This window comes from Mustelus asterias, chromosome 7 (genome assembly GCF_964213995.1).
Source record: "Mustelus asterias chromosome 7, sMusAst1.hap1.1, whole genome shotgun sequence".
NCBI classification, from domain to species: Eukaryota; Metazoa; Chordata; class Chondrichthyes; order Carcharhiniformes; family Triakidae; genus Mustelus; species Mustelus asterias.
The window spans coordinates 123,669,123-123,693,741 of record NC_135807.1 but is presented as its reverse complement, the minus strand read 5'-3'; the positions used below and the strand labels follow the sequence as shown (position 1 = coordinate 123,693,741).

The 24,619-nt window shown below is 47.2% G+C and overlaps 1 protein-coding gene across 1 annotated transcript in view; it reads right to left on the bottom strand.

The window, feature by feature from the left end:
• fer1l6 (fer-1 like family member 6) overlaps positions 1-24,619 on the bottom strand; it is a 193,476-nt gene that overhangs the window by 109,375 nt on the left and 59,482 nt on the right. The window contains exons 8-15 of the mRNA XM_078215513.1: positions 23,538-23,697; positions 22,137-22,323; positions 18,580-18,772; positions 12,989-13,323; positions 11,281-11,389; positions 7,718-7,895; positions 2,878-2,998; positions 877-977 (exon numbers count right to left, since the gene is read on the bottom strand). Coding sequence (XP_078071639.1) covers positions 877-977; positions 2,878-2,998; positions 7,718-7,895; positions 11,281-11,389; positions 12,989-13,323; positions 18,580-18,772; positions 22,137-22,323; positions 23,538-23,697 — 1,384 coding nt within the window. The remainder of the gene's footprint in view (positions 1-876; positions 978-2,877; positions 2,999-7,717; positions 7,896-11,280; positions 11,390-12,988; positions 13,324-18,579; positions 18,773-22,136; positions 22,324-23,537; positions 23,698-24,619) is intronic.

Below are 24,619 nucleotides of genomic sequence, written 5' to 3'. Positions count from 1 at the left end.
AACTACAACAAAGGCAATATTAAAACAAAACAGCTACATGCATTCACAAAATGTTCCTAAGCAGCTAAAATAATTTAATGTAAATCTGGAATTCAAAGAGGGTCAGGGTGTTTTCATTTGTTTAAAATAAGCAAAATGCTGGGATCTGAAACAAGAGGAGAGGATCTGGAAAATCTCAACAGGTCTGCCAGCATCTCTAAGGAGGCAATGGCCGGTATTTCATGACCTCACTCAGGAGCGGCTCGTAAAATGCAGCCTGAGGCCCACGGAGAATTCCGTTCTACGAGCCGCGCCCCCCCCTGATTCCAGGGCTGGTGTGCCGGTAAAATTCCAGCCAACGTGTTTACCGAACACATTCTCTCTCCCTCCCGTCCTGATGAAGAGCCAAAGGGATTCGAAGGGTTAACTCTGCTTTCTCTCCTCATAGATGCTGCCAGACCTGTCGAGTTTTTCCAGCATCCTCTGTTCATGTTTCATAGAAACCCTCCAGTGCAGAAGGAGGCCATTCGGCCCATCGAGTCTGCACCGACCACAATCCCACCCAGGCCCTACCCCCACCTATTTACCCGCTAATCCCTCTAACCTACGCATCCCAGGACACTAAGGGGCAATTTTAGCATGGCCAATCAACCTAACCCGCACATCTTTGGACTGTGGGAGGAAACCGGAGCACCCGGAGGAAACCCACGCAGACACGAGGAGAATGTGCAAACTCCACACAGACAGTGACCCGAGCCGGGAACCGAACCCGGGACCCTGGAGCTGTGAAGCAGCCGTGCTAACCACTGTGCTACCGCGCCGCCCAACATTAGGTTTTTTTTTCTATATTATCTTTTGGGATGCATGATGCATCAGTCAGTCACTTCAGTATTTTACCTGCATCTGGCTGTAAATTCCTGGAGAACATCTTTCATCTTCTTATCCATTCTAGAGTCGGAAACTTTCGTGTACTCTTTGATTTCTTCTAACCCTTCTTCCTAGATATAAAGTTGAGACAATGAATAAAACTGTCAAGACTCCTCTATCCTTTGCGTGCTTTCGGCCAATGATGCTGTGATCAGTTGGAATATTAAACACTTGTTACTAAGGACGCCACCTCTATTTAAACTTCAATAAATGTTTCCATTTTCATCCTTCAGATCTCACTGCAGCACACACAACATTAGAAGTCTTGATGTTTGCATGTGCCTCATGCATATGGAATCTGTACAGAAGAAAATGCACCACAGCTGGCCTCCCATCTGAACTGGTATCCAAATGAAATTCAGTTCCACACTGCCTGCAGATACCGGTTTCCACTTTGGAAATCTTGATAGCAATCTTAGTCAGTAATGTGGCAGTTTCACATAAGTCAGAAAAGCTGGTGAGTTCAAGGTAGTGATGGAGTGGTGGCAGAGTGGGGGAAGGAGGGTTGTAGAAACCGGAACAAGATAGCCTCGATTTTGCAGAGATTATACTGAATTTAATGGTGGGATCCCACTTGTTTCTTTTTCCCTCTATTCTCGAACTGATTCAGCCATTGATGATGGATGGATGAGGGCACATAGTCTGATTAATTGAGTGCAGAATGAAATCCTGAGCATAAGCCAGATAGGATGGCCCTGTGACTCACAGGGAGATGTTTTGAATCGGGGAGGAATGGGAGAGGAGCTGTGAATGGGGAACCTGGAGGTAAAGGTTCTCCAGATGATGTCCTGTTTACTAGAGGAGCGTTTTTACATTTTTTTCAGCAGGTTTCCTGGCTGATAGCCAGCCTGATTGACTGACTGGCTGCCTGTCTGGAAGGAGAGACTGCGACCCAAAGCCTCAACTGAGGAGCAGGTCGGGGAGGAAATGTGAGATCGCTGTCGCTGGGGGGCTTGTAGTGATGGTGGAAGAGGAGAGATCATGGTGAGCAAGTGGTAGTCGGGGCGGGTGTCAGGGAGGGGAAAGATTGAAGGGGTGACTGGGAAAGTGATTACAGGTAAAGAGAGCATGTTGGAGAGGTGGGTGGAGATAGGGAGATGGAGATGGGGAGATGGGGAGATGGAGATGGGGAGGGGGATAGAATCATTGAATCATAAAGTCCCTACAGTGCAGAAGGAGGCCATTCGGCCCATCAAGTCTGCACCGACATAATCCCACCCAGGCTCTATCCCCATAACCCCATGCATTTACCCGAGCTAGTTCACTGACACCAAGGGGCAATTTAGCACGGCCAATCCACCTAACCCGCACATCTTTGGACTGTGGGAGGAAAGCGGAGCACCCGGAGGAAACCCACACAGACACAGGGAAAACGTGGGGCCGGAATTGAACCCGGGTCCCTGGCACTGTGAGGCACTGTGAGGCAGCAGTGCTAACCACTGTGCCACCGTGCTGCCCCTATGTGAGGTGAAGTTGGCGTTCTCGCAGCTGGAAGCAAGCTAGCTTGTTGGGTCTAGAGGAAACATTCCTGCTCAGAACCAGTGCTGCACCTTATGGATCTGGCCCTTTGTCGCACAACCCCCACCTCCCCCCCACTCTCCGCCCCACCCCCTGCCCTGCTATTAGCAGCTTCCTTGGAAAGCCTCTATCGACCCACCTGCCACCTGAGAGTGAGTTGGCATTCACACCTCCTCCATCCACCCTGGCTAAAGAAGGAGAAGGGTGGATTTGAGGCATATTGGGATTGGGGTTTGAAATTTTCCAAACTTTAATCTCTCATGTGACCCAACCCCACCCGTTCCCGCGGGGAGTTACATTTAGCCCGAATGTGTAGACAAGGTCACTAATATATGGAAGGAAGGGAGGACAGATCATTCCAGGACCAGTGAAGTAATAGGAAAGGATCAGAGGGTGAGCCAACAACAGCAAAATGGAGTAAATTAATTATTAATTAATAAAAAAATAACTAACAAGCCTGTCAGCAATTTTGTCCAGGAAGTTCGAACTGTGCAACCGAAAGATTTGGTCCTCCCAGCGACTCTTGACGTAGATGCATGGCTTCTTGTGATTAAATGGCAAATAGTAGTAATTCCTGCAAAGCAAAAGAGAACGCAATGAGAGTGATTAGTGACTAATGTAGTATTGGGGGAGACGGTGGTGTAGTGGTATTATCATTGGACTGGTAATCCAGAGGTTTAGTAATCCCAGGTAATAATACTCTGGGGATCCGGGTTCCAATCCCACCACAACAGATGGTTAAATTGGAATTCAATAAAAATCTGGAATTAAAATCCTAATGGTGATCATGAAACCATTGTGTATTGTCGTAAAAACCCATCTGGTTCACTAATCTCCTTTAGGGCATGAAATCTGCCATCCTGCCAGCCTCTGGCCTACATGTGACTCCAGACCCCCAGTACTGTGGCTGACTCTTAAAATGTCCTCTGAAATGGGTTTCGCAAGCCACTCAGTTCAAGGGCAATTTGGAATGGGCAACAAATGCTGGTCAACCCAGCAATGCCCACATCCCATGAATGAATAAAGGTATTATCTGAGCCAAAGGATTCTGGGAGCACCAAGGCCAGAATGGTCAATGATAAGCTATGAATTGGCCCTCAATTCTATACAGTCTCCCTGTCCAGATTAACAGTCAGAAAACTCATGTTTACCAAATGCTTATTATTGGAGCTCTCTGTGTTCCTCCAATTCCAGCCAAACCCCAATTTTCATAACTCTACCATTGGCCATGCCCTTAACTGCTCAGGCCTTAAGTTCTGAAATTCCCTCTCCAATCTCCTCTTAAGACATTTTTTGGAATCTGCTGCTTTGACCAAGTTTTTGGCTACCTGTACTAACATCTCCTTATGTAATAACGTCCTGTGAAAGGCCTTGGGACACTTTACTATGTTGAAGGCGTTACATAAGTGCGAGCTGTTGTTGGCACTATACAATAATCTTCAAACGCACAACGCTCTGGCATTAGCAGACACAATAGACATAAAAAACAGAAAGTGCTGGAAGAACTCAGCCGGTGTGGCAGTATCTGTGGAGAGAAAAACTGTGGGTGAGATTCTCCGATCTCATCCATGCCCAACGCCATGCTGTGAGTGAGAACGGAGAATTTGGCATTCCAGCCAAAACTCCATTCACTTTCAGTGGCAACGGAGAATCCCAGCCACGGACGAGATCGGAGGTTTTCGATGTGTATGACTCCTTTTGGCAGAATCTGAAAGTTCCACCAAATGTCAACGGACCTTTTGCCGCCGCTCCAATTTTTCCATCCAGCCCATGACATGACGTTTCCCACCAGACTGGAAAGTCCCAACCAGGGTCGCACTGGACTCGGAATGTTAACTCTGTTTCCCTCTCCACAGATGCTGCCAGACCTGCTTATTATTTTCCAGCACTTTCTGTTTTAATTCCAGATTTGCAGTATTTTGCTTTTACTTCAGACAAAATGGATGTTGAGCTTCCGAAGGAGATGTTCAGGAGATCACGGTGAGATGTGTCTCTCAACATCACATCACCTGCATTTCCAATTGGGCCAGGGACAAGTCATTAGCCCAATTTGGCCAGAGGTAGATTTTGAGAAGGATCTTAAAGGAAGGGGTGGGAAGTATAAGGGGCTGCTTCCAGATCATGGCAGTTAAATAAGTGACTAATAAGTGTAATAAATATATTTTGGGTGGCACGGTGACAAAGTGGTTAGCACTGCTGCCTCATAGTGCCAGGGACCTGGGTTCGATTCCCAGCTTGGGTCACTGTCTGTGCAGAGTCTACACGTTCCCCCCGTGTCTGAGTGGGTTTCCTCTGGGTGCTCCGGTTTCCTCCCACAGTCTGAAAGACGTGCTGGTTAGGTGCAATGGCCATGCTAAATTCTCCCTCAGTGTACCCGAACAGGCGCCAGAGTGTGGCGACTAGGGGATTTTCACAGTAACTTCATTGCAGTGTTAATGTAAGCCTACTTGTGACCAATAAATAAACTTTGAAGTGAAGGCACGGTGGTGTGGAAGCAGGGATATAAAGACGCCTGAGGCAGAGGAATGAGGCCCCTCACAGAGTTGGGTTTGTGGGGGTGGAGGAGTTGAGAGATAGTGAGGAGATACAACATGAAGTAATTTAAACACAAGGTGGATGACTGGGAGCCAGTGTAGGTCAGCTGGGACGGTGATAGTGGGTGACAATGTGGTGTGGGGATTAGACACAGATGGCAGAATTTTGGATGAGTGGAGGTTTGTAAAAAGTGGAGGGTGTGATGTCGACTAAGAGTAGCACAGGTTTAATATGAGTAATATTTCACTTTCCACTTTGTAAAAGCATTGATGCTAATAACTTGTGCCTGGCACAATTGGAAATATAAGTGATGATATGTTGGGTGATGTGCCTCAATATCATCTCCTGAAATTGTTTTAATTGCCTTCAGAAGTTAGAGAAACATTTCCCAGAATTCCTTTCCCCTGTCTTTGCCTCAGTTTTATATAATTTTTGCCCGTTCCAAAAATTTACAGTCATCAAGGCTCAGAATTGGACAGGGAAGGCGGTGGCATAGTGGTATCGTCACAGGACTAGTAATCCAGAAACCCAGGGTAATACTCTGGGGACCCGGATTCGAATCCCACCACAACAGATGGTGAAATTTGAATTCAATGCATACCTGGAATTAAAAATCTACTGATGACCACAAAACCATTGTCAATTGCTGTAAAAAAAAAACCATTTGGTTCACTAATGTCCCTTTAGGGAACAAAATCCGCCATCCTTACCCGGTCTGGTCTGCATGTGACTCCGGAGCCACAGCAATGTGGTTGACTCTCAAATGCCCTCTGAAATGGAGGGGAGTGAGGGATGGGCGATAAATGCTGGCCCAGCCAGCGACTCCCGCATCCCGTAAAATGAATTTAAAAAAGAATGCGGCTATTCTACTCATTGAGTTCTTGCCAGCTCTCTGTATAACAATACAGTCAGTCCTATTTCCCCACCATATCCCCCTAGCCTGGTAAGTGTATTTGTCTTGACTGCCTATCCGATCCCATTTCCTTTCTGAAATCATTAATAATCTCTCCCTCTACTGCTCTCTCTAATGGTTTGGATTATTGGGGTTGTGACTCTTAGGGCCCAATTTTACCATTTTGATTCTAAGTGCTGAATCTGGGAGTGTTTTAGACCCGTTCTCAGGCGCCCCCACACGCACTCTGCCTGGAAAAAAAGCAGCGATTCTGAATCGCGCTGTAGAAGCTTGTGGGCAAGACTTAACACACCCAAAACACTGCAGCACTGATCAGCACCTCCAACTGCGCATGCTCAGTAAAAAAGAATAGAAAAGCAAGCCCCTGCCACATCGCTCTCGGGCCCGATAATGCCTCCCCCCAGCCCCCATAGACATTGCCCCACCCCCACAACATTACTGACCCCCTTGCCCCCCTAACCGCCCCCCCCCCCCCCCCCACTATCCAGACCGATCACGGGCCCCTGCCCCTGCCCCTTTCCCCCCTATCGATCGCATGCAGAGTGGCAGCGGAGCTCCCCTGCTCCCCCCCCCCCGCACTAGAGAGCCTCCTGACCTGCCTCCCTCCTTCCCCCCCCGCCAAAGAGCCATCTGACCCGCTTACCCCCCTCCCCTCCACCAGAGAGCTACTCGCCTCATGCCTGAGTTTACCACGTTTTCGCGTCCGAGAATGGGCGCAACTTGATGGTAAAATCGGGCCCTTAGTTACAATGCGACTGGAAGGGATAGGCTTTACCTGCTGGAGTTTTCCATCCATCATGTTCGTAGGTTTGTATTGAGGTGGGTTAGTGTCAGAAGGGACCCTGTTACCCATTAACGTACATTAATGCTTTCAACAAGTCAGACAATCGGTCAACACCGCTGGTGCTTTCAAGGCACCCACTGTCACCAGTATAACATCACAGGGTTTAGATACTTTGGTAAAGGGGGATGAAATTTCCATGGCGTGGGTCTGACTTTGGTGAAAGAAATTCAAGTACAATAACTGGACCGCTCAGAAATGGAACTGGAACGGTGGCACAGTGGTTAGCACTGCTGCCTCACAGCGCCACAGACCTGGGTTTGATTCCCGGCTTGGGCCACTGTCTGTGCGGAGTCTGCATGTTCTCCCCATGTCTGCGAGGGTTTCCTCCGGGTGCTCCGGTTTCCTCCCACCGTCCGAAAGACATGCTGGCTAGGTGCCTTGGCCATGCGAAAATCTCCCTCAGTGTACCCAAACAGGTGCTGGAGTGTAGAGGCTAGGGGATTTTCACAGTAATTTAATTGCAGTGTTAATGTAAGCCTACTTGTGGCACTAATAAATAAATAACTCAAGGCTTTTATTTTGGAAGCCAGCCCGAATGGAGGCCTGTTTGGCATTCCTCTAGTTTTAAGTAGCAAGTCCTTTCAGCTTCGTAGAGCTAGTCTCATATAATATTTATTCTGTTGCCTACCACATGGAACATAGCACTTGGCACATCATAATATTTAAGGCTTTGGGCCAAGTGCTGATAAATGGTGTTAGGTGGGAGGTCAGGTGTTTCACACATGTCGGTGGGGACTCGATGGGCCAAAGGACCTCTTCCGCACTTTATGATTCTATGAACTACTTAAGTATCAAAGCACCAAACGCTGAAATTGCATCTTCAGGCAGGAGTCTATGGTTTGCAAATCTGAGAGTGCGATACAGAATGGTGCAAATTAATGTTTTATCAACCAGCCCCTGATCATAAAACCAGCAACTTTCTCATCAGAGTGAACAATATCCCAGATTTGACAGGATTATTTTTTATGCTTTCCTAAATAGCAGAGAATATATTCATCCACCTGTTGCCGTCAGTTAGCAGTGGCTTCTCGGGAGTGGTGGTAGACTTGTCATATTCAGATGTTTGATCCAATCCACTGCCATGCAACAGAGATACAGTTTCCCCCTCATTCACATCTGGTGGTCGCCTTTTGGTTGGAGAGGTTGGAGAAACGCCATCTATAACATTTCCATAATTCCCTGCGGAAAATAATGGAACATATCACTTCCTACCCTTGTTCTGACTGTTTGGTCCAATAGTCTATTAGTCTTTATCTGTTCCTTGAGTTTGAGCCATTCCTAGTGCTGCTGCCTCACAGCGCCTGGGACCTGGGTTTGATTCTGGCCATGGGTCGCTGTCTGTGGGGACTCTGCACGTTCTCCTCGTGTCTGCATGGGTGTGCTCCGGCTGCTCCAGTTTCCTCCCACAGTCCAAAGATGTGTAGGTTAGGTGGATTGGCCATGCTAAATTGTCCCTTAGTGTCCAAAGATATGTAGCTTAAATGGATTGGCCATGGTAAATGCAGGGTTATAGCAGTGTAAGACGCCCTTTTGGAGAGTCAGTGCAGACTTGATGGGCCAAATGGCCTCCTTCTATACTGTAGGAATTCTATGGTTCAATGGATTCTATGATTCTACAGTAAATGTCCTTGCTCCTGAAACATAGTAAGAAGTCTCACAACACCAGGTTAAAGTCCAATAGGTTTATTTGGCAGCACAAGCTTTTGGAACCTCAAGCTCCTTCATCAGATGAGTGAGGACTTGTGTTCACAAACAGGGCATATAAAGACACAATGGGCCCGAACGGGTGCGAAAACATGGTAAAGTCGGGTGTGAGGTCATTAACGTGATCCGCACCCGTGTCCGCGCAGATCGCCACTTTACTGAGACCCGGGAATGGCGGCGATCCGCTTTGTGCCTGAAACAGGCGCAACGGCAATTTAAATGCATTTGCATGCATTTCAATTGAATTAATGAACTGCCCACCCAACTTTATCAGCATTTCCCCCTTTATCGCCACGTTTGCTGATCCGGAATCGCGCCAAAATGAACCTGCTGAATAAAAGTCTGAATCGGGCGCTCCAGCTGCTGAAGAGGCGAGTCCAGAGCTTCCAACGGCTCTCTGACTCAGATCAGTGGTGGGGGCGGGGGGGAGGGAGGCGGCCAGATCATTCTCTGGTTGGGGGGAGGAGAAGGGGAGTGAGGCCCAATCGTTGTCTGGTTGGTGGGGGGGGGTGGGGGGGGGTGGGGGGGGGGGCGGGGAGTGGGAGGCGGGTCAGATATATCTCTGGTGGGGGGGGGGGGGAAAGGGCTCATCGTTGTCTGGTGGGGGGGGGCTGATCGTTGTCTGGTGGGGCGGGGGGGGCGATCGTTGTCTGGTGGTTGTGGGGGGATTGATCATTGTCTGGTGGGGACGGAGGAGGAGGCGGGTAAGATATATCTCTGGTGGGGGAAGGGGGAGGCCCGATCGCTCACTGGTTGGGGGGGGTGCAGATGGATCTCTGGTGGGGGGGAGGGGCGGGCAGTGGGTCTGCTGCCACTCTGCGGGCGATCGGTGTGGGGGGGGGAAGGGGACAGGGGGTCGCAATCGGTCTGGGTAGCGGGGGTTGGGTGGATAAGGGGGACAGTGATGTCATTGGGTAGTGAGGGGGTGGATAAGGGGACAGTGATGTCTGTGGGTAGTGAGGGGGTGGATAAGGGGACAGTGATGTCTATGGGTAGTGGGCGGGTGGATAAGGGGGACAGTGATGTCTGTGGGTAGCGGGCGGGTGGATAAGGGGGACAGTGATGTCTGTGGGGGCCATCGCTCCCGCTTTTTCTCCTGGGCCCTTTCTCCGCTTTCTGCAGCCCGGGAGCGATGTGAATGAAAATGGTAAAATCGGGCCCAATGTCTTCATATGCCCTGTTTGTGAACACAAGTCCTCACTCACCTGATGAAGGAGCTTGAGGTTCCAAAAGCTAGTGCTGCCAAATAAACCTGTTGGACTTTAACCTGGTGTTGTGAGACTTCTTACTGTGCTCACGCCAGTCCAACGTCAGCATCACCACATCTTGAAACATATACAGACTTCCTCATGGTACCTCCTTCTACTAGTGAGAAGATTAAAGGCTCTTCAAGTTTGTAAACTTATTGTTCCAGATTTCACTGTCAATGGTGAACAAACTCTGTTTGCCATCCATCAGATTTACACCTGCTCACAGATTTTCTATGGAGTTTTTACTGGAACTTATGGCAATTACAGCCAATTACAGCCTACAAACGTAAATTCAGCAACGTAACCACATTTCATTTGTTTCAATGTCAAGTCTCTCAGTGAGACACTGATGTTATAGGGAAACTGTTGGAAAAGAGGGCAATCTAGCAGCAATTCCCTGATTTCTAGGTCTAACTGGGGTGTCAGAAGTTCGATTTACTAGTAATTAACGGTGAGCGTTGATCACTTCACCATCATTATTACAACAAAGTCTGCGTCATTGAAGGAGCCATGGAAAAATAATTGATTCTACCAAATTCCGAGGTGTGCTTGGAGAATATATTTTTTAACTTATACGTGTTCATAGTCAGGCAGTGCTATATATTTCAATCATAAAATCATTTGCTGAAACCCCCTCATTAAAATAAATGGATGGTTAATCACAGGTATGGGAATGTAAAAATGCCAACCAATGTTGGTAAGATGTATAGAACCATAGAATCTCTACAGTGCAGAAGGAGGCCTTTCAGCCCATCAAATTTGCACCAACTCTCCAAAAGAGAATCTTACCCAGGCCCACCCCACCCTATCCCCATAACACTGCACACTTACTGTGGCTAATCCACCTAACCTACACATCTTTGAAAACTAAGTGACAATGTTATCATGGCCAGTCCACCTAACCTGCCTATCTTTGGATTATTAATGTACTAGTGTGATAATATCACGTGTTCCAGGGAGACTGTTTCTCTGGCAGTGAAACCCACAGACGCCACCCTAACATTATCTACGGGTACTGATGGGTTTCACAATTTCTACTGCATTGGAGATGGCAGCACGGATGGCACAGTGGTTAACACTGCTGCCTCACAGCACCAGGGACCTAGGTTCAATTCCAACCTCGGGTCACTGTCTGAGCTTGCACTTTCTCCCCGTGTCTGCGTGGATTTCTTCCGGGTGCTCCAGTTTCCTCCCACACTCCAAAGATGTGCGGGTTAGGTTGATTGGCCATGCTAAATTGCCCCTAGTGTCAGGGGAATTAGTAGGGTAAATGTTTGGGGTTACGGGAGCAGGGCCTGGGTGGTATTGTGGTCGGTACAGACTCGATGGACCGAATGGCCTCCTTCTGTACTTTAGGGACTCTATGATTATGGTGATGTGTGCATTCACTGAATGTTCCTCTTGCCTCTGTCCTTTCTTCCCTCTGGATGATGGGAAGTGATGAGTGAAATATTAATGAACAGCTATTTCTGCTTATTGTAATAACATCTTATTGCAGAGGGGAATTGATCCTTCACCCGGCTCAGTATAGACACTGCGCTTGCATCTCCACCATTTACTGATCCTGGAACAGTCAAACTATGAAAATGGAGTAGATTGTGACTGCTTACCTAAAGATACCTCAAAGCTGATTGGCTTGTCACCAATCTTCCTGTCGATCATTGTTGCCTCAAAAATAGTACCAAACAGAAGGAAATCTTGCACAGTTGATTCATCAGTCTGAAAGAAGCATTTGTTAGTCAGACAGTGAGATAAACTAAATTCAGACACATTGCAGCATCTGTATTTCTTCCAATTTGTTTTTCAAATGACTGCGTGGGTTTCCTCCGGGTGCTCCGGTTTCCTCCCACAATCCAAAGACGTGCAGGTTAGATTAATTGGACATGCTGAATTGTCCCTTAATGTCAGGGGGATTGGCGGGTTAAATACGTGGGGTTAAATGGATAGGACCAGGTAGGGATTGTTATCGGTGCAGGCTCGATGGGGCGAATGGCCTCCTTCTGCACTGTAGGGACACTATGATTCTATGACTGAAGTATCTGAGATGAAGCAGAACGCAGTTTTCTAAAATGCCTAATTCTGAAAATTTTTAAATGAGAATAATATTGCCGTTCCTCCTTTACGAAACGGAATTGAAGCAAATTTGCAACGCTCTTTTCTAATTTCCTGCTGGCATGTATTGAGGAAAGATGAGGGGAACAAATCAATAAACGAAACGCATTTTCAAATTGTATGACGGCGCATTCATTCCTGAACACAAGCTGCAGATTCACAACTGTATGCAACAAAAACAGGAAATGCTGGAAAATCTCAGCAGATCTGACAGCATCTGCGGAGAGAGAATAGAGCCAATGTTTCCAGTCTGGATGGCACTTCATTAATTCTGACGAAGGATCACCCAGGCTCGAAATGTTGGCTTTATTCTCTCTCCACAGATGCTGTCAGACCTGCAGAGACTTTCCAGCATTTTCTGTTTTTGTTTCAGATTCCTGCATCCACAGCCCTTTGTCCTTTGCCCGCAATTGTATACGATTGTTGCAGATTTAAAATCTCAATGAAGTTTGACATGTAGGTTGCTATTTTACGAGAATTCCACTCTGTGAGCCTCACCCCCTCCCAATTCCGGGGCAGGCGAGGCAGTATAATTCCAGCAGCATGACATATTTCACATTTTCAAATACATTTCAAAACCACTTTACAACACTTAAGATTAACCGTATAAATATTAATCACTTTTGCTTTACTGTGAAATTGAATATGACACTAATGTCTGTCCATAACTCCAGTAAGACCTTAATCTATGAAATAATTACATTACAGAGAAATAACATGGAACTATCAAAATTCATCTTTGTCTGATTCTAATAGAAGACTGGGTGATTTCAATCAAACCTGAAAACAGTGATAAATCAGTGAAAACGATCTATGTAAAAAGGCAATGGTTAACACTGCTGCCTCACAGCTCCAGGGACCTGGGTTCGATTCCCGGCTTGGGTCACTGTCTGTGTGGAGTTCGCACGTTCTCCCCGTGTCTGCGTGGGTTTCCTCCGGGTGCTCCGGTTTCCTCCCACAATTCGAAAGACGTGCTGGTTAGGTGCATTGGCCGTGTTACATTGCCCCTCAGTTTACCCGAACAGGTGCCAGAGTGTGGCGACTCGGGGATTTTCACAGTAACTTCATTGCAGTGTTAATGTAAGCCTACTTGTGACTAATAAATAAACTTTACTTTATGGCTGAGGTTACAGCTTATCTCCAACCCAACTCTTCATGCCCTGATTGCCAGATTAACATGAAAGAACTGATGATTGTAAAACAAACCCGAGGCTCGATCGACTCCACTTCGACTTCAGTGGAGTTTGTCTTATCAGAAACATTGGTGCTTTTGGATTCCTCAGGCGTGGACGACATCTTCTGGTCCTTTCCAGATTTGGGCTCCTTAGGCACGATTTTCAGTTCCTTTGCTAGCTTGGAGAATTTGGAATCCGCTGCGGCCGCTGACAGAATCTCCACGGCGATTTCTATCAGGAGGCGGCCCCTGAACGATACCCCTTCTCCAAAGCCCTCATTGAGTTCTTGATTATCATCCATTAAAGTGTAATTGCGGGTTGAGCCATACAAATTGATCCATGCCGGTCCAAATGTCGGCAAAAATCCTTAACAAAACACAAAAAAGGTTTTCGTTTGATATCATTTTTTAATCTTCTGATTTTAAAATTTTATTGAATAATTTTAGTCATTTTTTTGTGATTATTATCTGTAGACATTTAACCTGCAGAGATTAACCCCACCTATTTGTCTCATAAATATAGTCTTCGTCCCTTCTCTCTCCAAATACATTTTCTCGTCGCTTGGATAAATTTAAACAATCAGTTTCAAAGGGGGCAATCTTACCACCTCATCACGCTGGTTGATTGGCGTGACGAGCCAGTAAGATCGCGAGAGAGGCAAAAACTTGATTTCTCACTCTAGTGATGATACTGGTCCTGAATTGCTGGCGAAATCAGCCTCGCGTCCGCGCACACCTTGACGCCCTCTAGCAGTCAGCAGCCGGCTTCCCGGCTGAATAGACTCCGTTCACTCCCCCTCGTACTTTGCCTCATTTTTTCTCTAAGTGGCATAAAATAGCGTCTGAGAGCTCACCCAAAAAAATGGGTATGATTCTCTCCCATTTTCACGCTCATTCGGCGCTTAGAATTTTTTTGCTAAGATCGCCCCCAACACCTTTACCCAAAACCTAATTCTGCAACTATATCGTCCTTTGAGGGATCCTTTGGCGTTTTCTCTTATCTCATAACTGACTAACTGTACCTTCTATTTGCTGGAGTTACTCCTTCATCACAATGAACAAATTGTTTAAATCAGTTTGGTCCATTCCACAAATATCCCAAAAAATATCAATCTCATATTCATCTCTGAGCGACACGGTAGCACAGTGGTTAGCACTGCTGCCTCACAGCTCCAGGGACCTGGGTTCGATTCCCGATTTGGGTCACTGTCAGTGTGGAGTCTGCACATTCTCCCCATGTCTGCGTGGGTTTCCTCCGGGTGCTCCGGTTTCCTCCCACAGTCCAAAGATGTGCGGGTTAGATTGATTGGCCATGCTAAATTGCCCCTTAGTGTCCCGGGAAGTGTAGGTTGAAGGGATTAGCGGGGTAAATATGTGGAGTTACGGGGACAGGGCCTGGGTGGGATTGTGGTCAGTGCAGCTCGATGGGCTGAATGGCCTTCTGCACTTCTATGATTCTCTTCTAAAGGAAACAAATCCATCTTCCAAACCATGCCCCGGATCTAAATCTCAGGAAATGTAATCTGCTCCCATGCCTGACTTCTCAAACTCGAGTTCACCTCTGAACCCCCATTACTCCCAGATTCTTCTCCTCTGAAAGAGGTGGCTGGGAAGGGGTCAATTTTGCAAGCTGCAGTGCACTGTGGGTAGAGTGTGGGAGCAGTGCGGATTGGAAGGCTCCCCTCAGTTCTGAGGGACAGCTGTCCAGCTCCCAACATTGTTCTTTTGCCCAGAACCTTAGCCCTCAAGATCCCTCCATGCTCCTCAAATGGTCCATCCCCAAACTGACATCTAGCCCCAAGCCCTTACTTAAAGTATTCAGAATAAGAATTCTCTTGTTTTTTTTGTCTGACCTCTTTCAAGGGTCAATACAATCCCTCCTCCTATTCACTGCCCAGGCAGTGCAAATTGTATTCCCACTGAAGTCAAACTCCTGCCTTACTTAACAATTTGAGGCTCATTTTCTGAAATTGTGCATTCCACCCACCAGAAACGCAAATCACGCGAATGATATCTGAATGTATGGTAATAGGGTTCACGACCTTTCATGGCGGGAACCCCACTACATCATTGACATGGGAATGGGGACAGTTGTGACAGGAAATGCCATCGGCAGAAAAGCATTTTGGGGATTAGAAACCCTACAGTGCAGAAGGAGACCATTCGGCCCATCAAGTCTGCACTGACCACAATCCCACCCAGGACCTATTCCCGTAACCCCACAGATTTACCCTGTTAATCCCCTGACACTAGGGTTAATTTAGCACGGCCAATCAACCTAACCTGTATATCTTTGGATTGTGGGAGGAAACCGGAGCATTCGGAGGAAACCCACACAGACGCGGGGAGAACGTGCAAACTCCACACAGACAGTGACCCGAAGCCGGAATTGAACCGGGCTCCCTGGAGCTGTGAAACAGCAGTGCTACCCAAAGAACAAAGAACAAAGAACAATACAGCACAGGAACAGGCCCTTCAGCCCTCCAAGCCCGCGCCGCTCCCTGGTCCAAACTAGACCATTCTTTTGTATCCCTCCATTCCCACTCCGTTCATGTGGCTATCTAGATAAGTCTTAAACGTTCCCAGTGTGTCTGCCTCCACCACCTTGCCCGGCAGCGCATTCCAGGCCCCCACAACCCTCTGTGTAAAATACGTCCTTCTGATATCCATGTTAAACCTCCCCCCCTTCACCTTGAACCTATGACCTTCGTGAACGTCACCACCGATCTGGGAAAAAGCTTCCCACCGTTCACCCTATCTATGCCTTTCATAATTTTATACACCTCTATTAGGTCACCCCTCATCCTCCGTCTTTCCAGTGAGAACAACCCCAGTTTACCTAATCTCTCCTCATAACTAAGCCCTTCCATACCAGGCAACATCTTGGTAAACCTCCTCTGCACTCTCTCTAAAGCCTCCACGTCCTTCTGGTAGTGTGGCGACCAGAACTGGGCGCAGTATTCCAAATGCAGCCGAACCAACGTTCTATACAACTGCAACATCAGACCCCAACTTTTATACTCTATGCCCCGTCCTATAAAGGCAAGCATGCCATATGCCTTATTCACTACCTTCTCCACCTGTGACGTCACCTTCAAGGATCTGTGGACTTGCACACCCAGGTCCCTCTGCGTATCTACACCCTTTATGGTTCTGCCATTTATCGTATAGCTCCCCCCGACGTTAGTTCTACCAAAATGCATCACTTCGCATTTATCTGGATTGAACTCCATCTTCCATTCCTTTGCCCAAATTTCCAGCCTATCTATATCCTTCTGTAGCCTCTGACAATGTTCCTCACTATCTGCAAGTCCAGCCATTTTCGTGTCATCCGCAAACTTACTGATCACCCCAGTTACACCTTCTTCCAGATCGTTTATATAAATCACAAACAGCAGAGGTCCCAATACAGAGCCCTGCGGAACACCACTAGTCACAGGCATCCAGCCGGAAAAAGACCCTTCCACTACCACCCTCTGTCTTCTGTGACCAAGCCAGTTCTCCACCCATCTAGCCACCTCCCCCTTTATCTGTGCCATCCCTACCAGCTTTCCCGCTCTCCAAAAACTGGAGTGGAAAACACACACCCCCCTCACCCCTGACATGTTAACAAAACAAAGAACAATACAGCACAGGAACAGGCCCTTCGGCCCTCCAAGCCGGCACCGATCATGTGTTCCTAACTAGACCATCCGTTTGTATCCCTCTATTCCCAGTCTGTTCATGTGGCTATCTAGATAAGTCTTAAATGATCCTCGCGTGTCTGCCTCAACCATCTTGCTTGGTAATGCATTCCAGGCCCCCACCACCCTCTGTGTAAAATACATCCCCTGCATATCTGTATTGAACCTTGCCCCCCCTTACCTTGAACTTGTGACCCCTTGTGTTTGTCATTTCTGACCTGGGAAAAAGCTTCCAACTGTTCACCCTATCTATGCCCTTCATAATTTTATAAACTTCTATTAGGTCGCCCCTCAACCTCCGTCTTTCCAGGGAGAACAACCCTAGTTTACTCAATCTCACCTCATAGCTAATACCCTCCATACCAGGCAACATCCTGGTAAACCTCCTCTGCACTCTCTCTAAAGCCTCCACGTCCTTCTGGTAGTGTGGCGACCAGAACTGGACGCAGTATTCCAAATGTGGCCTAACCAACGTTCTATATAACTGCAACATCATATGCCAACTTTTATACTCTATGCCCCGTCCAATAAAGGCAAGCATGCCATATGCCTTCTTCACCACTTTTCTACCTGTGCTGCCATCTTTAAGGATCTGTGGACTTGCACACCCAGATCCCTCTGTGTGTCTATACTCCTGATGGTTCTGCCATTTATTGTATAGCTCCCCCCTGCATTATATCTACCAAAATGCATCATTTCGCATTTATCTGGATTAAATTCCATCTGCCATTCCTCCACCCAATTTTCCAGCCTATCTATATCCTGCTGTATTCTCTAACAATGTTCATCACTATCCGCAACTCCAGCAATCTTTGTGTCGTTCACAAACTTACTAATCCGACCAGCTACATCTTCTTCCAAATCATTTATATATATCACAACAGCAGAGGTCCCAGTACAGAGCCCTGCGGAACACCACTAGTCACAGACCTCCAATCAGAAAAAGACCCCTCCACTGCTACCCTCTGTCTTCTATGGCCAAACCAGTTCTGTACCCATCTAGCTAGTTCACCTTTGATCCTCTGAGATTTAACCTTTTGCACCAGCCTGCCATGAGGGACCTTGTCAAATGCTTTACTAAAATCCATGTAGATGACATCCACAGCCCTTCCCTCGTCAATCATTTTTGTCACCTTCTCAAAAAACGCAACCAAATTTGTGAGGCATGACCTCCCTCGTACAAAACCATGTTGTCTATCGCTAATGAGACTATTCAGTTCTAAATGTGTATAGATCCTATCTCGAAGAATCTTCTCCAACAATTTCCCTCCCACAGACGTCAAGCTCACTGGCCCATAATTACCCGGGTTATCCTTGCTACCCTTCTTAAATGACGGGACAACATTTGCTATCCTCCAATCCTCTGGGACCTCACCTGTGTCCAATGAAAAAACAAAGATTGCTGTTAGAGGCCCAGCAATTTCATCTCTTGTCTCTCTCAGTAATCTAGGACAGATGCCATCTGGCCCTGATGATTTGTCTACCTTAATGCTTCCTAAAGCACCTAATACTTCCTCCCTTGTAATTGCAATTTGTCCTAACGGGTCTACACATCCCTCTGAGACACTACCAATCAACGTGTCCCTCTCCTTTGTGAATACTGATGCAAAGTACTCATTTAGGACCTCACCTATTTCCTTGGGTTCTAAGCAATGTTCTTCATTGTATCTTCACTGCCCACAACTAAAACTCACAGAACCTTCTGAAATCTGAAGAACTCATTCAAAAGTCTTAAATATATAAATCGAGAGAAGAGCAATATTAGCAGCAATCACCATCTTGCTGCCGCTAAATGTAAATGGTTAACCAATCAATAGTTCTTTTTCGAAACACAGTGATTCTATTTAATCATTAAGCGCCGACATAACATTTATTCCAATGAAAATTACAGTGAACATTTTGATTCTTTTGCTGAGAAATTTCACACATGGCCTTTTAACCTTTATCTCCATCCTGCTCATTTGATATTTTCTTCAAGTCGATGTAATGCGTTCCTATGGCAACATCGTTGACGTTCCCTTCATCCCACACCTGAATCTTGACTCGCCGGCAAAGAGGCGGAAACATTTCTTTGAAAATGATCTGTTCACTCCAGACAGGTTCGGCGCAGCTTTTCTGCACAGATGTTCGGCCCTGACGAACAGAAGGGAACAGCAAAGCACACACACACTCTGTCAGGAGCGGGGAAGGAATCATTCCATACAACCAGCTGCTCTCAGAAAAATCTCAACACGCCAAACTCACACACACACACACTGGATTCAGGTCCAGCAGCAATCGCAGCTAAATAATTATCCAGATATGCTGTGACAGCAGCTACAACATTGTGCTCAAACATATTATCACGGTGTATCAAAGGGTTGCAAATAAATGGAAATCCATGACAAAAACAGATTAAGTGGCATTGAGTAAAAAGTACCTGAGCGGGCAATTGGTCTATTAGATTATTTTGGAAGTATCGAATGCTGATAACGAGGACTGAACAATAGTAGGTATATTTCCAATGTAGCTTAGTAACATTTATCTATTTTTATATAGAGACATATGTAGTTGATTACTGTTCATATCTTTTGACAGCACAGTGGAGATTGACATACATCCAATCCTTGGGGATTTAGTATAAGAGAATATGCATGTTGTAGACATAGAATCTCTACAGTGCAGAAGGAGGCCATTCAGCCCATCAAGTCTGCATCATCTCTCCAAAAACACATTTTATCCAGTTACCATTGAACAGGAACTTAATGGCACCAGCCATATAAATACTGTAGTTACAAGAGCAGGTCAGAGGGTGAAATGTTAACTCATTTACTGACTCCCCAAAGCCTGCCCACCATCTACAAGGCACAAGTCAGGAGTGTGCTGGATCCTGTCTACTTGCCTGGATGAGTGCAGCTCCAACAACATGCAGAAAGCTTGACACCCACCCAAGACAAAGCAGCCCGCTTGCATCCCATCCACCACCTTCAGCATTCACCCCCTCCACCACTGATGCACCATTGGCCAGCCGTGGAATCTTCTGCTCCTATCATCAACAATGAGCTTTCCCATTGGTGCCAGGAGACCCTCGGTGGGGATACACCATCGCCGGGATCAGCTGGAAAATTCCGCCCTACATAAACTAGGGATGGGATTTTCTGCCTAGGTTTGTTTTTCTGGAAATATAGAACATTAGTGAATTATTTGATTGAGGCTTTAAGCTCTGAAAGGGCTGAGGGGAGAGAAACATTTTTAACTGTTGAGGAGTCTAGGACAAGGGGACAGAATCTTAAAATCAGAGCCAGGCTATTAAGGAGTGGTGGGAGGAAACATTTCTTATCACAAAGGGTGCTGCCCCTGTACCCATGTACAGTGGTTAGCACTGCTGCCTCACAGTGCCAGGGTCCTGGGTTCAATTCTGGCCTTGGGCGACTGTCTGTGTGGAGTTTGCACATTCTCTCTGTGTCTGTGTGGGTTTCCTCCGGGTGCTCCGGTTTCCTCCCACGCTCCAAAGATGTGCGGGTTAGGTTGATTGGCCATGCCAAATTGCCCCTTTGTGCCAGTGGGATTAGCAGGGTAAATGAGTGGGGTTACGGAGATAGGGCTTGGGTGGGATTGTGGTTAATGCAGACGCGATGGGCCGAATGGTCTCCTTCTGCACTGTAGGGATTCTATGATTCTAAGAAGCACGAAACATTCTCCCAAAAAAAGCAATAAAGTAGTGGTACTGTCACTGGGTTAGTAATCCAAAAACCAGAGCAAGGTCTGAGGAGCTGGGTTCAAATCCCACCAGGGCAGATGATAAAATGTAAATGCAATAAAAATCTGGATTAAAAGTCTAATGATGATCATGAAATCCTTGTTGGTTGTTGTAAAAATCCCATCTGGTTCACTGATGCCCTCACTTTCGGGAAGGAAATCTGCCATCCTTAGCAGGTCCGGCCAACAGAGCCGCAGCAATGTGGTTGACTCTCAACTGCCCTCTGAAATGGAGGGACGTGAGGGATGGGCAATAAATGTTGGCCCAGCCAGCGACATCCACGTCCCGTAACTGAAGAGTTTTAAAATGCTAAGATTCAGATTAGCCTGGGATTTCATTGAATAATGGAGTGGGTTTGAGGTCTTAAATGTCCGACTGCTATTCCTATATTTCTTCCTCAAGCAAGCCTAGGGTTAAAATTGCAGATGGATCCCAATGGCAGCATCAGAGCATAATTTGCATATTTAAAGAAGGACCTCATTGCCTTCCAGTGGGTGTTTCCAGCTGTCCTGCCCAAAAGAACAGAATAAAATTGCACCTCACAAAGATGCAGTGCCCATGCAGCCATTTTAACTGCCCGGTTTCAGGACTAATTAATAAAGTTATATAAAAACAAACATCAAGTTATACAGGGCACGATCTTGTCCCGCCCGTCTCTTGGCGAGGTGAGGTGCTCCAATTGGGTGAGAGGAGAAAAATCAAAAACGTGCCCGATTTCTCACCTCCCCCGATTGTACCAGCCCCACTTTGCCAACAAAATTGGCATCAGATCTGGAAAGGGCGCGAAGCCAATTTACATATTTATGATATTCTTATCATGTCATTAGTGAGTTCCGGACGCTATCGTCCGCACTCACTTACAATTACCCCTTCGCCCGTCGGGCTTCACAGCGGCAAGAATCACAGCTGGTCTTCATCGGCAGAGACCAGACGTGATGGCCATGCTGGAGGGGATCAGAGGCAATTGAAGCCCCAGGGTGGTCGGGGGATGGCCACTTAGTGCCCATGGGACAGTAACAGCTTGGCACTGCCCACCAGGCACCCTGGCACTGCCCGTGAGGCACCATAACTGTGCCGGGGGTATTCCCAAGGAGTGGGGTCTGAGTGGGGGTGGATCCTGAATGGGGGTAGGGCTATGATGTGGGGGAGGAAAGGGGAACTCTCCAGGGAAAGTGGAGAGCTCTGTAGGGGTGGTGATCAGGGAAAGGGGGAATTCTGCAGGGGTGGTGACTGGGAATGGGTTAGCTCTGCAGGGATGGTGATCATGGAGAGAAGGGGGGAACTCTGCAGGGATAATGATAGGGGCAAGGTGGAGTTATGCAGGGGTGGTGATTGGGAAAGGGGGGAACTCTACAGGCATGGTGATCATGGAGAGAAGGGGGTACCTCTGCAGACTGGGCGATCAGCGGGTGGGTCCAGATATCCATGGGGCAGATGTGGGGGGGTAGCAGGAGATCTCCAGTGCACAGAAAGATTGGGGCGCCTGGGCAATGGTGCCCCAAGAGATCAGCAGCCGGCTTCACCAGTCTCCACGCCCCCGGCTGGTGATAATCGCATCTTTTATTTTGCTCTAAGTGCCATACGATTGCGACTCGCAAAACCAATGCGATTCTCTCCCGTTTTTCGCTCATTTGGAATTTTTTTGACAAGATTGCGGTATAGTTTGGTTTCAACTTCAAGTCGCAATCTTTTTGGTGAGGTCACTGACTTGTTTGACGAACGTGCTAATAAACAGAGGAATCATTTTAAAGGAAATACCCTTTGACCGGAAAAGGTGACGATGACATAGGGGTCCACAAAATCCTTGTTGTCCCCCATGAACGCCTTTGTTACGTTTGCCATGAGGCTGGAATTCATCTTCGGCAAGCCTTGAGCTTTGTAAATTTTGACAAAAAACCTTGCCCACGGCCTCTCCTTCGGAAACCCAATCGGAATAAGCAGGTTCCTATTGGACACCAAAAAATGCATCGTCAATAAAAATTCCACAACTTTTACACTTTGTCTCAAAGGAATCGAATAGCGACTGAAGCGGAAAGCTGTGTGAAAACAAGGTGGGGGCGGGAGGGCTGAGTTTAGAGTCTCGGTGAACTGGCTACAAGGGTTCTGAGTGAAATAAGTTTGAGAGAATCTCAATTCCGGCTCTGTTGTCAGGGGCCTGAAGGACAAAACTGTCCCAAATTCAGTGCTAAGTGGCCATGCCGCTGACAGCAGACCCAATGTCGGCTGGCGTAGGAGACTGAATATCGCACTGCTGCTGCTACTGACCGACTTACTGCTGCCACTGGGTGCCTGAACTGGAATGTGTTCCATACAGCAGCATTTAAATCAGCCCCTCAGCACCGTATATTTAAACAAAAATACGGATTCACTAAATTTAGTTGAAAAGAAACACTTTTGAAGATGTCCATTTTTGCGTGAACTAAACACATATTTTACGATGCTCGGGCAGGCGTGTCCAACCTGTAAGAGTGCGAAACCACACAAGAGGACATAGGGCATGCAACCTGACAGTGGGCGCGTGCCTGAGAGTCGGAATGGTACCCGCCGACACTCAAACAGGCAATTTAGCCCACTAGGGATGACAATTGAATGTAATTTTACCCGGCTACGTTTACTGTTGGCAGATGGGCAGGTTGGCCTTGATCCAGGGTGGGATGAAAGATCAAGAATTAAATTTAATTTAAAGAGGGGGTCTGTGTCTGAGGTTTGTGTTTGAATGAGCTGCCTGGGCACAGTTTGCAGTGTTTTTCCCTCGGGATTTATTTTGTCCGAACCAGCAGCTCCCTGACACAGCCCCACAGCAGCTGTCCCATCTGAATGAGCCCATTAGAAATGGCCAGCCTCCTTTTTCTCAGTGCCCGCCCTCTTCCCACCCTCCCCCGCAGCGCTGAGCCTTTCCTGGCAAGCGTTTCACACCTACTGCCCTTTAATTGGCCATTTTAGTTTAAACCCTCCCTAACCGCTCGAGCAAATACTCCCCCCGGGACATCAGTCCTGGTCCTGCTCAGGTGCAACCCATCGAGTTTCAGATCCCCACTACCTCTCCCACCGTCCCAGGGATGTGAAACCCTGCCCCTCGCCCCATCGCTTCAACATGTTGACCATGTGCAGTAATTTTTATCACAGCTTTTCTCGGGAGGAGTGAGGTTACAACCATACTTTTCGATTTCCTCCTCCGTGCCTTCACTGGATTTCTGCGGAGGCAGGGTGCTGTCTCCTTTGCCAATAACAGAAATGTCACATTTTAGGTAGCCTTTCACTCCAGTTTTGATATCACTCGGATCAGTAAGAGGTGCCCACTTGTTACAGAACTGATGACCTAAAGCAAGAACAAGAGAAAAAGTTAATTCGCTATTATTCACTTTAATTCACACTTGCAACTTATGAATAACCAGCCAGAATTATATTTTTATTGAGCTGTTGAAATTACTACAACACTCCAGCTGATCACATGGCAATTAGAATGATGTATTGCTGCTTAAAGCGTGGATTTAGAATCATAGAATCCCTACAGTGCAGAAGGAGGCCATTCAGCCCATCGAGTCTGCACCGACCACAATCCCACCCAGGCCCGATTCCCGTAACCCCACACATTTACCCGCTAATCCCCCTGACACTAGGGTCAAGTTAGTGTGGTGAACCATCGTTGGTTCACCACTGGGGTTGTTATTGTATTACTGTTGGGCTAGGGTGTTGTTGTTATGGGGGTTGTACTATGTTGTTGGGATAGGGTGTTTACCTGTCCTAAGTGTTATCATGGCACACTCCAGTGGGGTCCCGCCTCCGGTGGCAGGGTATAAGACCCCCTGCTCCGGCAGGACCCCTTCAGTCTGAACGGGTGAATTTGTGTTAGTAGTTTCATTGTTAATGTATTAAAGCCTTCAGTTCTAAAGCCTTGTTTCCGGGTGCTCATTGAGGTGCATCAATTTAATACATTAACTGAGAATATGGAACAGATCCTAAAACCGGATCGTCTGACACTGGACCCACGTGCGGTCGGTGCAGCTAACACGTTCGAACATTGGTGGAAGTGCTTCGAGGACTACCTGGCAGCCTCGGTAGCTATCACTACAGACAGTGATAGACTCCAGGTCCTCCACGCAAGGGTAAGCGACACGATTTACCTAGCCATTCGTGCAGCTTCCACTTACCAGGGTGCCGTCGAGCTCCTAAAGAATAGGTACATTACGCCACCCAACGAGATTCACGCTCGTTATCTCCTCGCTACACGACGTCGGCAG